Genomic DNA, 13,999 nt, shown 5'->3' on the forward strand with positions numbered 1-13,999 from the left:
TCAAGCGTGAACCTAAAAACTCCCGCACTCGCACGACCATGAATCGGTCACTTCCGGATGTTTCCATCCTTGATATCAGCAGACAAGGTCCATGCCTTCAATTGGATCAATTAAAAAAAAGAAAGCTCTCATATCCACTGAACACCACGTTACATGGCGACATGACCGAAGACTCTAGTGATATGGGGTAACTTACTCCCTGTTAGAATGTGAATTGTACACCAAAAATTAACTATCAGAATGAAGGTCCGCTTGACCATCCAAGAACGCACGCGTATATAGGAAATGCCACACGGTTACAAAATCCAGTCTTGTAAACGCGAAGTCACATGAACGCGAGCACACGTGACAAACACGTTAACGTACGAACACTTAAGCCCTTCGCGATTAACAACGCACACCTACGTTCTCGATCGCACAAACTTAATAACACTCCGGTAATAAGGAGAACGTTTTAGCAGTCACGAAGTTTGAAACGCTGTCTTAAACACGAACCTACAAACGTCCGTTTTCGCGCGCTCATGAATCTGTTATGTCCGGGAACCATTACTCTCTGACCTAATAACTTAGGTCCATGCATTCAGTAGGACCAAAATAAAAAATAAAGCACATATCCACTAGACAACACGTTCTATGGCGACATCACCGGGCACTCTAGTGATATGGAAGATCTCACACTCTTCTAGCATCTTAGCACTCACGGTCCGCGCGCGATTATCCAAGAACACACGTGAATATGCGAAAGGCACACGGTTATAAAATAGAATTTATACACGCGAAGTTACATACACGTTAGCATACGCGACATACAAACGCACACGCGATCGAACACGTTAACTACAAATGCTCGAGCTCTTCGCGATGATACACGCGATCGCGAGTCCCTACGCCCGCACATACCTGAACCGTACAATGAATATCACGTTCAGAATCACGGCCCGCTACAATTAGCCTTAAGCAGTGTTTTAGTGTGTGCCATTCGCCTGTCTCGTCTGCAAATTGTAGTATGTGATTCTGACGGGGAGCCCTTCCGAGAACCTAGCTCTACAGCTCCAGTAGGAAAACTCTCGGAAAAAGCGGAAACTATTTCTATCTGTTCGATTGCTAGCGCAACATTTTATAAAATCCGTTTATCGATCGGGGGCTCTAGTCGATATGTCAAAGTAAGGTGGCGGTCAGGGAACTTCCCCAGCAAATAATGCCGGGATTGAGCTGGGACATATGTAAGAATCCGGATAACAGTAGGATGGTAGCGTGTGATTCGTGCGAGCAGTGGTTTCATTGCGCCTGTGTTAGTGTGGAAATACCTTGAGGTGGCGATTCAGCCGGCGCATCTACACCTAACACAGACAATGAACTGATACCAAAGCCCGGAACCGGCCAACGGAATCTAATCCTGAGCAGTACGTGCAGAAACAATTGGCGGTGATGCAGGTGGGCTTTGAACGCATTTTCAAGGAGAAAGATGATCGGCATCTGAAGGAGCTCAGAGAACAACGAAAGAAGTATGAACAAGTGTTGAAAGACACGTAGCAACGCGTGGAAAAACGAAACTGAATTAGCTAAGTGGCGGTGGATTAACGGTGAGTTCCACTGAAAATCAGCCGGTACAGATGGTGTTTAGTGGATCCATTGGTAATCAAAACCCGCAGTTGTTAGGCAGCAGGTTAACAGCGATTTCCATCAGACACAGCAAGTGGTAAGCGGAGGACCAACGACAGGGGCGATCGGAAAACAGCACTTGCCATGGACTTTTGGAACTGGACCGACAGCAAGTTCGAAGGAAAATCCACTGCCGCAAATTAATGTACACTAGGTGAACCAGGGCGGTGAGACTCTAGCAAATGGGTCGATGTTGCTAGAGGAGCAGCAGGCATTAGAGAAGAAGCATATGGAGGAGCGAAGCTGTCTTCTACAACGGCATGTGATGTTCGGCGGAGAAGCATCCGGTGGAATCGGACTGAATCCTGAGGCGACAGCAAACGAACCGAACCGATTGATGCTCTGACGATTGATAAAATATTCATTTTTCTAGCACCACTGCTGTTGGTTGTCCATTTATACGCAATTTTGTTTTAATCCTCTCTTAATGTATCTAAAACGTTAATCTATACTAATTGGTCACTTCGCAAGGTTTTGAGGGATAAATTGAGGCTTATTTTGCACATAATAAGAAAATTTAAAAAATTTGCATATAATTAGAACGTCAAAAGCAGTGATGCTATGAAAAGTGAAATTTTCATCAATCTTCAGGGCATCAATCGGTTTTTGCTTAATAAATTTTCCACAAGTATCAGATCGTTTTGCAGTCTTCTAGTCTTTGTTTCCTTGATAAATTTCCTATAAAAATCAAAAATCTACTTATTTTTAGGAGGTAACGGGCGACTCTTGGAAGAATTAATTTGCAAAAGACAATTTCCCCATACGAAATCCCATGTAAACTTTAAACAGTGGGCGCAAAAATATAGTTTCACCGATCGAACTAAAAATTTGCAGAGTTGTTCTGAGAGCTAAATGGGATCCAAAAAGTTACTCGGAGCCAAATTTTATTTTTTTCATATAACCATGTCCCACTCTAGTGGCCACCAGCGGGAATAAGATGAGTTGGTCTTACTGACCTTGAAGATCTCCGGTGTTAATGACCTCCTAGAGGTTTATACGATTAGGGATCTTTCTCTTCCAAAACAGTGGGTCTCAGTCTCGCAGTTGGCAACTAAGTACAGCTATCTTAAAGGTTTGCCATTGAAATCCTATGATGGTGTCTCTCGACGGATCCTTATAGGGATGAACAATTGCCGAATGGGTCACGCTCTGAGATGCGTTGAACGTGGTGATATTACTTACTTACCTTACCGTTCAGGCCAGAGCCTTGTTGTCTCTTGCTGTATACAGAAGCCGTCCCCGATCAGAACGACATAACAGAAAGCTATCAAATTTATATCTCATGTTGATATTTATTACTCACTGTGTTATCTTTGTGATATCCCAATCAGCAGGGCAAGCAAACATATATCAAGTTTATATCTTCTGGTGATATCATTGGACTGCTAATATGATTTAATGTACGCATATAACGATGATGTTATAATAAGTTATACATATGTTCTTCCACAATTATCTTTGAACACTAACGGTACACTGTAAACCGGGTAAATGACCATTTGGATAAAGCCCCAATAAACAAATCAATCAATCGACTGGGAATGATTATTACATTACACAAATGACCGTCTATTTACTAATACGCTGAAGTCTCTTTTCATGCGTTATTCAACTTTTTTCCTCAACAATTTCTCGAATTTTCTTATTATCTGTTATAATATTCGCAGTTGATAGATTGCACTACCGTAAAAGATTTATATGTATAGGAATTTATTAGGTTTAGATATTTGTACTGGTTTGCTCAATCTTCCCCATATTAAAAGTGCTAATAACAAAACCTCTTGAAATTTCAAAAAGCAAACCTCGAAACTTTGGCATTTGTTTCTTTCAGAATCATAAATAACATTTGTCGCATTCTCCGTTAAATAATGTATGTAAATTATCCGCTCAATGTTACCATATCGCATCGACATTATTACTAAAAATCGTGTAAATCATGTTAACGTACAAGAAAAGCACCGAAGCGCACTATTCAGAATCTAAAAATAGCCCCAATTTCCTAATCTGCAAAGATACTATAAAGCTATCCAATCTATCGTAATATAGGCAGCTGTAGTAGTGAGTAAAACTACCTGAAAACAAAGCGTATGGTACAAGGAAAACAAACAGTCCTTAGGCTTTGGCAAAGTTCAATGTGTGCGTTCTGGAAACAAGATGCATCTATAATCGTTTTGCCCTTGACGGATGCGAGGAATATTATACTAACATTAAACATCAGTCGACAGCAACGTCGTTGGTTCATGCAGAAAACATCCACATAAAACTCAGAATACCCAGGTTCAAATCGCTATAATCCACAAATAACCATCAGCGTGTCATATATTCGAAATAACGATCAGCCAGCATGTATGCAATCATTTGACCAAACTATAAAAAGCTTTTGTTACATGAAGCTTTTTGCTGCCAAACGAAAACGCCTTAATGTATGCTATATTTTTCTTCTCTATTCTATTTTTAGACCTGCACGCTAAATTTGTTGATACTATACAATTAGGGTTCGTCGCGGTGCGGATGTGGGCGGTAAATGGATAGTCCGCACCGCAACCGCAAAAAAATAATAAAACCGCACCGCTTACCGCAACCGCACTACATTTACCGCACCGCACCGCGCGGTAATGCGGTAAATGCGGTAAAATTCTGTATTTTCGAAAAGAGTGTTAAAAATTATTCATTTTTTTTGTACAACCAAATATAATAAAATATTATTTTTATTTACACGAACATTAACTTTGACAGACTCCTCAGAATGTAACATTTATTAAAAAAAATGTCAACTTTGCAAGTTTTATTAATAAAATGTCGTACATTTTGAGATAAATACTTTCGAAACAAGGTAAATATTGGCATAGCACTGAAGTCCTATGAAATGTAGCTGTATTTCATCATTGTACATACAAAAACGTTCTTCCGCAGCAATTAATAGGAAAACTTTTAATTTAATTATCAGAAATCATTCTACACATAACATAACAGGAATCCAACCCATCTCAACCGGTACAGAGTTGTTTAAGGACATTTGAAAAACTGCAAAAGATGCGCGATTTGAAGCATACAGCAGAAATGTTATTACGAATAGGCAGCAGAATGTTATTACAATTTTAGGAACAAATTACCTCAAAACACTTACTTCGTATTTTTCAAAAAATGGATGTATTCTTATTCAAATACTAAAATTGCTCCCTTAAAATTGTATGAGTAGTAATTTTCTAATAGCTAGTTCGAAAGTTCTACCTTTTGATGTATTTTTTCAAATATTTTTGCATAATGCCAATGGCAAAAACTTCAATAGAAGTTGGTAGGGGTCAAAAATTGTCCAAACTGTGCAAAACTTGGCATCTGGGCTAACTTTGACATTTGTCACAATATTAAGGGAGGCTTTGAGAAACACAAAAAAATCGAAATACCCTACACTAACTTCGAAAGCTTTGATTTCAAAAAGTTACAAAATACTCCTAACTGAAAAGTATTAGTTGTTAATTTGGTAGAAAATATTCCCAGTTGGTCGAACAATTGACGTATGCGAAAAAAAGTTATGTAAAAAGAGTCTTAAAAACGGACTGCAGAAAAATTTATTGCGAATTTACACAGACGTATGCCAAAAGAGATAAAAATACGATGTTGAAGAACGAATGATAAGGTTATCAGCCTAATTTGGACCCCTCCTTATTTTGGACGCTTTTCAAACATTTGTCTCCCTTACTGCTGATTTCTCCAAATTCGTTTGGTTTGATGATGATAATTACATTCTTTGGATTGTTTATAAGTCTTAAGACTTTTTTAAGTTCATCTTTAGGTTCTCCAAATTAATCAAAATTCACAGTTGGGAAAATGTCATCGTAAACGATTCATAATTCCATAAATTGGATTTGACAGTACAATTCAATTGTTTTCCAATAATTTGATTGTGCATTTAATATATTTGAAAAGGTTCGTAAATTTTTCAAAGTGTTGTAAGAATAATGACACTTATAGCTTATAGATTTTATTTCTTAGTGAAAGATTGTTTTATCATATTAGAATAAACAAAATGTAAAGTAGCGATAGGTCAGATTATATTCGGATTTCTTTTCAAATCATTGTCAAGTCCATGGAAATTAGAGCAATTAAATATTTATTATATTTCCCTACTGTAAAGTAATAAGTTGCTTCGTTCTTAAATGGTAAAAGTCAAAGTTTTAATTCACTTTTTAATGCAGACTTCATCAATTATTTTTTCAAGTGCGGTTGCGGTAATACCGCGCGGTAAAAGCACATTTCCCGCACCGCATCCGCGAGAAAAAGTGTCTCACCGCACCGCAGTTTTTGCGGTGCGGGTGCGGTAAATACCGCGCGGTTGCGGTAATTACCGCAACCGCGACGAACCCTATATACAATAGGTAATACAAGCTATATTGGCCGTGGGAGAACCTAACAAAATTTCTTATAATTCTGATAGAAGCCTATCACAGGTTGTCATATTTTTGACCTACGAGATGAATTTCTGTTATGTTTTGTGTTACTTTACCAACAAACGAGACCAGAGTTATTATACAACTTGTTATCATAACAAAGTAACACAGTATGTGATAATTTTATTATTTCTTTCTGATCAGGCTCACAGAGGACGTATATACTTTAAAAAAAAATTATATCTCATTTAGCTTTAACTTTGATAAAATCATATCAAATTTTGTTACAATTTTGTTATCATTAGCCAGGTTTTTGTTTTATTTTTTGTTATTTTAACATCTAACCAGCCGCATTTATAACAGGTTCTGTTTCAAAATATTTTTGAAATAAATAACTCCAGGTGTTATAAATCAGTTATGTCCTTCTGATCGGGGATCTCCACTCCACTCGGTCCATTGCTGCTTGTCGCTAGCCTCGCAGTCTTCGAAGGGTCTGCAGGTCGGCCTCTATCTGGTCGATCCACCGTATTCGCTGTGCGTCCCATCTTCTTGTTCCTGTAGGGTTGCCCTCAAGAACCATCTTCACCGGGTCGTCGTCTGACATTGTTACGACGCAAACGTCCTATTTTTGCGGTATGCGCGATGGATGGTTCATCCAGCAGCTGATGCAATTCATGGTTCACGCCACGTTCCGTCTTTCATCTGCACGCCACCATAGATGGTACGCGTCGTTCAAAACTCCAAGGGCGCGTTGGTCTTCCACGAACACAGTCCAGGTCTAGTGACCGTAGAGGACCACCGGTCTAATCGGCGTCTTGTAGATAATCAACTTCTTGCGGCGGCGAATTTTGTTCGACCGGAGCGTTCTCCGGAGTCCAAAGTAGACACGATTTCCCGCCAAGATCCGTCTCTGAATTCCTTTGCTGGTATCATTGTCGGCGGTTACCAGTGAGCCCAAATACACGAATTCGTCGACCATCTCGATTTCGTCACCGTCAATCCGAACTCGGGATGGGAGCTTCACACTATCGTCTCTAGAACCTCTTCCTCTCATATATTTTGTCTTCGAAACATTGATGGCAAGTCCAATCCTGCTGGCTTCAGCTTTCAGTCTGATGTACGTTTCCGATATCGTCTCAAAGTTCCGTGCCATTATGTCAATGTCGTCGGCGAAGCCAAGAAGCTGGACGAACTTCCTGAAGATCGCGCCACTCGTGTCTATCCCCGCTCTCCTTATTACACCTTCTAACGCAACGTTGAACAGCAGGCACGATAGACAACCAGACCGTGCATTATCTGCCATAGCTGATGTCGATCGATTGTGTGTCGATTTTAAATCGATGAACAAATTATGTGTGGGCACACTGTTTTAGCGGCACTTCTGCAGAACCTGCCGAATCGCGAATATTTGGTCTGTGGTGGCGCGGGAACCCATGAATCCAGCTTGGTAGTGCTCCATGAACTCCCTTGCAAATGGTGACAATCGACGGAAAATAATTTGGGAGAGGACCTTGTAGGCGGCGCTAAATAGTGTGATCGCGTGGTAGTTGCAGCAATCCAATTTGTATTCCTTTTGTTAGATTCGGCAAACGACACTCCTCCGGAAGAATCTCCTCCTCCCAAATTTTGGCGATTACCCAGTGCAGCGCTCTAGCCAGTGGTTTCACCACCGTATTTTAATAGCTCGCTAGGTGGTTGATCTACACCGGTAGCTTTGTTGTTTTTCAGCCGACCGATTTCCTCCTTGACTTCTAGGAGATCAGGGGCCGGCAGTATATCGTCTTCTGCGTGTGCTCCAAGATCCGTTGCCATACCACCTTAGTCCTCTGCTGCTTCACCCTTGATGTGCTCGTCATAGTACTGCTTCCACCTCTCAATCACCTTACACTCGTTCGTAAGAAGGTTGCCGTGTAAGTCCTTGCACATATCGGCTTGCGGAACGTAACCTATGCGCGAACTGTTCAGATTTTCGTAGAACTTCCGTGTATCGCTTACGCGCTACAGTTGTTTCATCGCTTCGCTTTTTCGTTCCTCCTATTGGCGCTTCTTTCTCCGGAGTACCGAGGTATGCCTGTTCTGTGCTTGTTTATGCGTTCCACATTCTGTCTCGTTCCGTGCTGCAGCATCCTCGCCCGTGCTGCATTCTTCTACTCTATTAACTGCTTACATTCGTTATCGAACCAATCGTTTCCTAGATTCGGAATCGCCGTACCTAGTGCCGTTATAGCAATACTTCCAATGGCGGAACGGATCTTCTTTCAGCCATCTTCAAGAGTAGCTGCGCCCAGCTGTAGTGCTGCTTCCAGTCGCTTTGCGTACTGTTGGGCAACCCCAGCGTCCCGAAGTTGCGCGATGTTGGGCCTTGGCGTCCGACTACGATGAGTGTTGTACACCGTCGAGAAATTTGAGCGCATGTCTACTGCAACTAGGTAATGGTCCGAATCTATATTCGCAATGCGGTAGGTACGATCGTTGGTGATATCAGAGAAGAATCGTCCGTAGATTAGAACGTGATCGATTTGGTTTTCGGTGCGTTGGTCAGGTGATCTCCAGCTGGCTTTGTGGATATCTTTGCGGGGGAAGAAGGTGCTTCGGACTACCATGCCACGGGAGGCAGCGAAGTTCACGTATCGTTGGCCGTTGTCAATCGATACGGTGTGCAAGCTGTTTGGCCCGATATCCGGTCTAAACAATACCTCCCGTCCTAGCTGAGTGTTCATATCACCGATGACGATTTTCACGTTCCCGGTGCGAACAGCCGTCGTACACCTCCTTCAGCTTCGCATAGAACGCTTCCTTCTCGTCGTCGGGTCTCCCATCGTGTGGGTAGTGTACGTTGATGATGTTGTAGTTAAAGAAACGGCCTTTGATCCTCAACTTACACATCCTTGCGTTGATCGGAGTCCATTCAATCACGCGTTGACGCATCCTACCCAGCACTACAAAGCCGGTTCCCAGCTCGTTGGTAGTGCCACATTTCTGGTAAAAAGTAGCCGCCCGATGCCCGCTTTTCCATACATTTTGTCCTGTTAAACAAAGTTCCTGCAGTGCTACGACTTCAAAGTTGCGTGGTTGGAGTTCGTCGTAGATTATCCTGTCGAAAGCTGGAAAGCAGAGTGACCTGCAGTACCATGTTCCGAATTTCCCATTGTTTACGCACATTCAAACGTCTGTAGAGCTGTCGGATTTTATGACGTGGGAAACTGTTCGGTTCGCGGGATAGTAAACTCTTAGTCACATTAAATAAATTCACTAGGTTTATTCAGTGGAATTAGGCACTTATCGTAAGTCCAAACTGTTCAGTATGAAACGTTGCACTGTTCTGTATATAATTCATTTTCTTCTATATTGGTATAAGGTTTGTTACAAGCTGTTGGGGATAACTATTGATACTGATAAACTATGAATAATGACTCACTGTTCTGATTGCAATTTGCACTATATATAGGTTGCTACAATTATTAGATGAACACAACTGTTCTGCTCAGGAAGTGAGAATATTCTAGAAAACTGACTGCAGTGTGAGTGTTGAACGCAACAAACTCTTCCGTAACGCCTATAGTAGTTGGTTCATTATGCGATACCTAACTGTCCTGTACTACAGTGAAGTCTCACTTCCTCGAACTTATACAACCCTAAAGCTGGCGCAAACACCCATCGTAGTCCTTATTTCGTCGCGTAGGTCTTTGCCAATTGTTCCAATTCGTATTTTCTTCTGCATTGTTCGTAACGGTTAGTTTTCCAGGGTGGCTTGTTGGGCCTTCCACAACCCCTTGTCTCGCCGGAGGACCATCGTGTCAGTTCTGTTTAGAGTCCCACGCTGACACTAGGACGATAGATCAGCCGCACCTGACATGGAGAACAGACGCTCGGATGAACTAACCAACCGAAAAGTGGAGGCCCCCTTCCCTATCAGCATATGACCATGGTCCCACCGGGGTTAGTTACCCGATCTTTCCTATGGTTACTCGTACCCCACCTGGCACCGCAGTAGTAAAGTAGAGTACACTAAAGAGGGAAAAGCGAAGTTATAAGTAAAGTATAGAATTAGGTAAAAGTGAGTTGACAGTGCTGGAAAGAATATAACTTTGCCGCCAAGAAAGAAATAATATTTAAAATTAGTAAAATGACCAATGCAACTACTTTAGCTGACTAGCGAAGATAATAACTATCTAGAGTGGAGCAGGAAAGATATTAAAACTGATTAAGAAATATAATTATAGTTGAAGCTTTTCTGGACAAACATTTTCAGTGCACGCTCCGTTTTACAGCTCCAACTAACATAAGGTAGACGAGCCCTTACTCATCTTATTAGTCAGGATATTACACTTTTTCGTTGATAACTCGACTTAGAGTGACTGGATTGCGCTTAAATAGGCATCATCATCTTTGCTGCGTACCTAAGAAGCAGTGCAGTTAGAATTTTTGCCTGGAAAATGTAAAATGCTCGCGTTTGAACAAAGGGAAAAGTCGAGTACAACGTATCCTTACTCATCCTACCATTTGAGCTAATGCGTTGAATAGAGATAGCAAATACTGCTCTAAATAATGTGGTTAGATGGGTAGGATGAATAGAGGAGCTAAGATGAATTCTTAGCAATTTCGGAAACACATTTCTTGTCTCTTTAATAAAACTCATAAATCATTTTACTTGCCGTTACCCAAATAGTGTTAATTCCGTCGGAAGCAATTTACCAGAATCCTTCCCAGAAGATTACCGCTTTTTGGTTCAAGCATTTTAAAAATCAACCTTCAATCCACTTTAATTTCGAGTCAATTAACTTCCGGGAAAACGTCGGCATTCATTTCCCGAACACTTCGTCTGCCCGTTTTCCACAACACCGCACACCAACCACCACCTTCCCCTCCAGTGCCATCCCGTTGGCAATAGCCTGCGCCGCCATTAAAAATTATTATCATTCAGCAACGTTTATCAAATCAAATAAATCATATTTCCGAAATAAATAAAACGCTGCTCCTCGCTGCTACCACAATCAGCTTCTACAGGATTGTAGCATGGAACAACAAAATCGTGCCCCTCCTCTTTCACAACAGAAAGGGAAGTGAGCAGAACATTTCATTTCCTAGCGCCCTTCCGCTCGAAAGCCACGAGAAAAAATTCCAATTATGACTGCACTTTTTTTTCTGTTTCATTTGCTTTATTTTATCATATTTATTCTCAATTGATTTGTCCCGGTGCCCGTGGGGGCGGAGAACTATTTTATTGCTTTGTTCTGCGGTTCGTTGTTGGGGTTTTCTTTCCTTTGTTCCTTTGGCGCTTGGTTTCGAACATTTACGCCCCCCTCCACCCAAATATTTTAACAATCGTTTAGAAATCCGCGTTGTAAATATTTTGCAGCGCCGATGAAAAAAGTGAAGTATAACTGAATGGTTCGCCATAAAATATTACCGCGCCGCCCGCCGTTCGGGTTCCGGTAGGGGATAGCGTTGTTCCCGGAAATTGGAAGTTACGGTCATACTGTACACCTTTTGAAAATAAAAAAGGCGTTTGGCAAGTGGCCAGAGGGTGAAATAATAAAATAATTGCTATTTACATTTCTCGGAATTAAACGAATAAAAATTGGAAATGAATAAAATTGGCCACACAAAATAAGTTACCAGCTATATGTTTATATTTTGACAACACTGCTTTATTGAACTGCCTCTCCAAACCCAAACCCCCATTTTTGTTTTTGACCCTTTTCATGAAGTTTTGAGCAAATGTTTAGACACTCTCGCCCACACTGTCGTCAATTGAAGATAATGTCAATTCACTTTTGAGGTTTGCCTTCCCGATGGCCTAAAATTACTAAATCATTACTACCATCTTCAGATCTTTCGAGGGGAATTCAGCAAGTCAATATGAATCAATCAAACAACAGTCTCCCGTATATCCACTGCACATGGAAAAGGGGGGGGGGGGGGGTGAAAATGCTTAATTCTTTTATGGCTAGTCTGCGGAGATTGTACCGGAATTAACTTGACATCCGATTTATTAGGTGCCGGCGGTCGTCAAGAGCTACCATAAAGGGGGAAGGCGGCTGTTTGAGGGGCTCAAGTCCGGGACGAAATAGATTTACAGCCCGTACGTGATTGGAAAGCTGCATGGTTATTTTTTCGGTGGGGTTGGGGGAGAGCGAATCTCGTTTTTGTCGTCCAGCCAGAAAATCGCTCCGCTGTAAATGTCGAAAAGGATTTGCTCTGCGGATGTTGGCTTATTCTGCACTATAGCAGCTTTTTTGTGGGTTTCTGTCACATCACAACCGCTGTCATGCTTTTGGGGGGTTTATTTGATTTATTTCTATTACCGGCGTTAAATTTACGGGAATTTTGTATTGTTCTAGGGAATTGTTTTGCTTTTGCAATTCAGATGAGATTTAGGTTTCACAAATCATCATGCACTTCACTGATTATATATCTGCTGGTGACTACAAGATAGTTTTAACATTTCGAATCGCTTTTGGAAAAAAATGCTTAATATATGCAGAAAAACTTACTGTTACTCAACGATATCAACCAAATCATCCATCGGAAAAAAATCGTTAGATTTCAATTTCAGATAGCCATCTTGCTCCACAGTATCTTACATCTAAGCGCATGCCACTCGATTAAGTTTTACTGCTCTACGTTTGCCAATTTCCTGTTTGTTTTGTGGGAACTTGTTTGGCAAACTTCGCTCCCCAACTCTTTTTTTTCGTCGTTCTTTTATGATGGGTTTTCAGAACTTTTCCCGCAAACAACGTGCAGTGTTTGATTTTGCATTGGTAAACAACGACGGAGTGAGTGAAAATCAAACTAGCTTTCTTTGTTTAATTAATTTCATATTCAAAAACAAATGCTTCGATGATTGCCAGTGGAGAATTGCATTAGAATGTGCGATTCGATAAAAAGCGATTACATTTCCGCATTGCGCTGGTCTTTCAATGAAATAGCGTCATAATATTCATGTCGCAATAATACGACATGGCTTCCGTTATAGAGATACATCCCACTAGGGATACTATCAATTTCGTTAACATCACACTCTGTTTTCTGGGCGAAAGAAAGAAATCGTGTTTTCTTCAACGCCCATGCCTCATGATTGTACAAAGTAACAGGGAGTATCAGCGATTTGTATAAAATATATTTTGTGTGCGTCTGCAGTCCACCGGCTTTAGCTGAATACAACAAACTATAGAAGATAAATGTTCCCAGATATACGAATTCGTCGACAACATTATTCCGTAGACCATTGACCGTCATCGTTAGACTGTCTCACTCTCCACCAGCTAGCAAGTACCTCATCTTGTCAGAGTTTATGATCGGTCAAAGAATCTCATACTAACATGGTTTCTATGTTTATGCTCAGGATAGTCCTTTAAATAACTTTTATCTACGTAGTACCGTACAATGTTTAACATATATTCAACTACTGCAGTCTGATGCCAACGAAAACATCGGTTGTGAATAACAAAACGAAAGTAGTTATGAAGTTGGCGTTCAAACTTCCTCTCATCAGAATCCGACACTAGTGACAGGACTAAGCTAGCGCCGCATTGATGCTAGCTCTCCACACGGAGACACGATTTTTGCTCCTGAGAAAAAACCTAGTCAAGCGTGATGTTCTGAAAGATAAGATGTTATGTTTGAGCTGAAATGAAACGAAGTAATATGCCGATAAGGGGGTCCTCTTATATAATTTTTTTTTTTCGAGAGTTGTCTTACTGGAGCTGTAGAGCTAGGTTCTCGGAAGGGCTCCCCGTCAGAATCACATACTACAATTTGCAGACGAGCCAGGCAATGTCGCCCACTAAAACACTGCATTAGGCCAATTGTAGCGGGCCGTGATTCTGAATGTGATATTCATTGTACGGTTCAGGTATATGCGGGCGTAGGGACTCACGATCGCGTGTATCATTGCGAAGAGCTCGAGCATTTGTACGTTAACGTGTTCGATCCAGTGGCGGTGC

General features: G+C 41.2%; 2 protein-coding genes across 2 annotated transcripts in view; both read right to left on the reverse strand.

Annotated features, from left to right (window-relative positions):
- The window catches only part of LOC131685319 (leucine-rich repeat-containing protein 15), a 463,474-nt gene that overhangs the window by 105,034 nt on the left and 344,441 nt on the right, over positions 1 to 13,999 (reverse strand). The window lies entirely within an intron of this gene.
- LOC131679478 (uncharacterized) lies at positions 8,309 to 8,770 on the reverse strand. Its single transcript, XM_058960209.1, has one exon. The coding sequence runs from the start codon at positions 8,768 to 8,770 to the stop codon at positions 8,309 to 8,311; it is 462 nt and encodes a 153-aa protein (XP_058816192.1).

This window comes from Topomyia yanbarensis, chromosome 2 (genome assembly GCF_030247195.1).
Source record: "Topomyia yanbarensis strain Yona2022 chromosome 2, ASM3024719v1, whole genome shotgun sequence".
Lineage (NCBI taxonomy): Eukaryota > Metazoa > Arthropoda > Insecta > Diptera > Culicidae > Topomyia > Topomyia yanbarensis.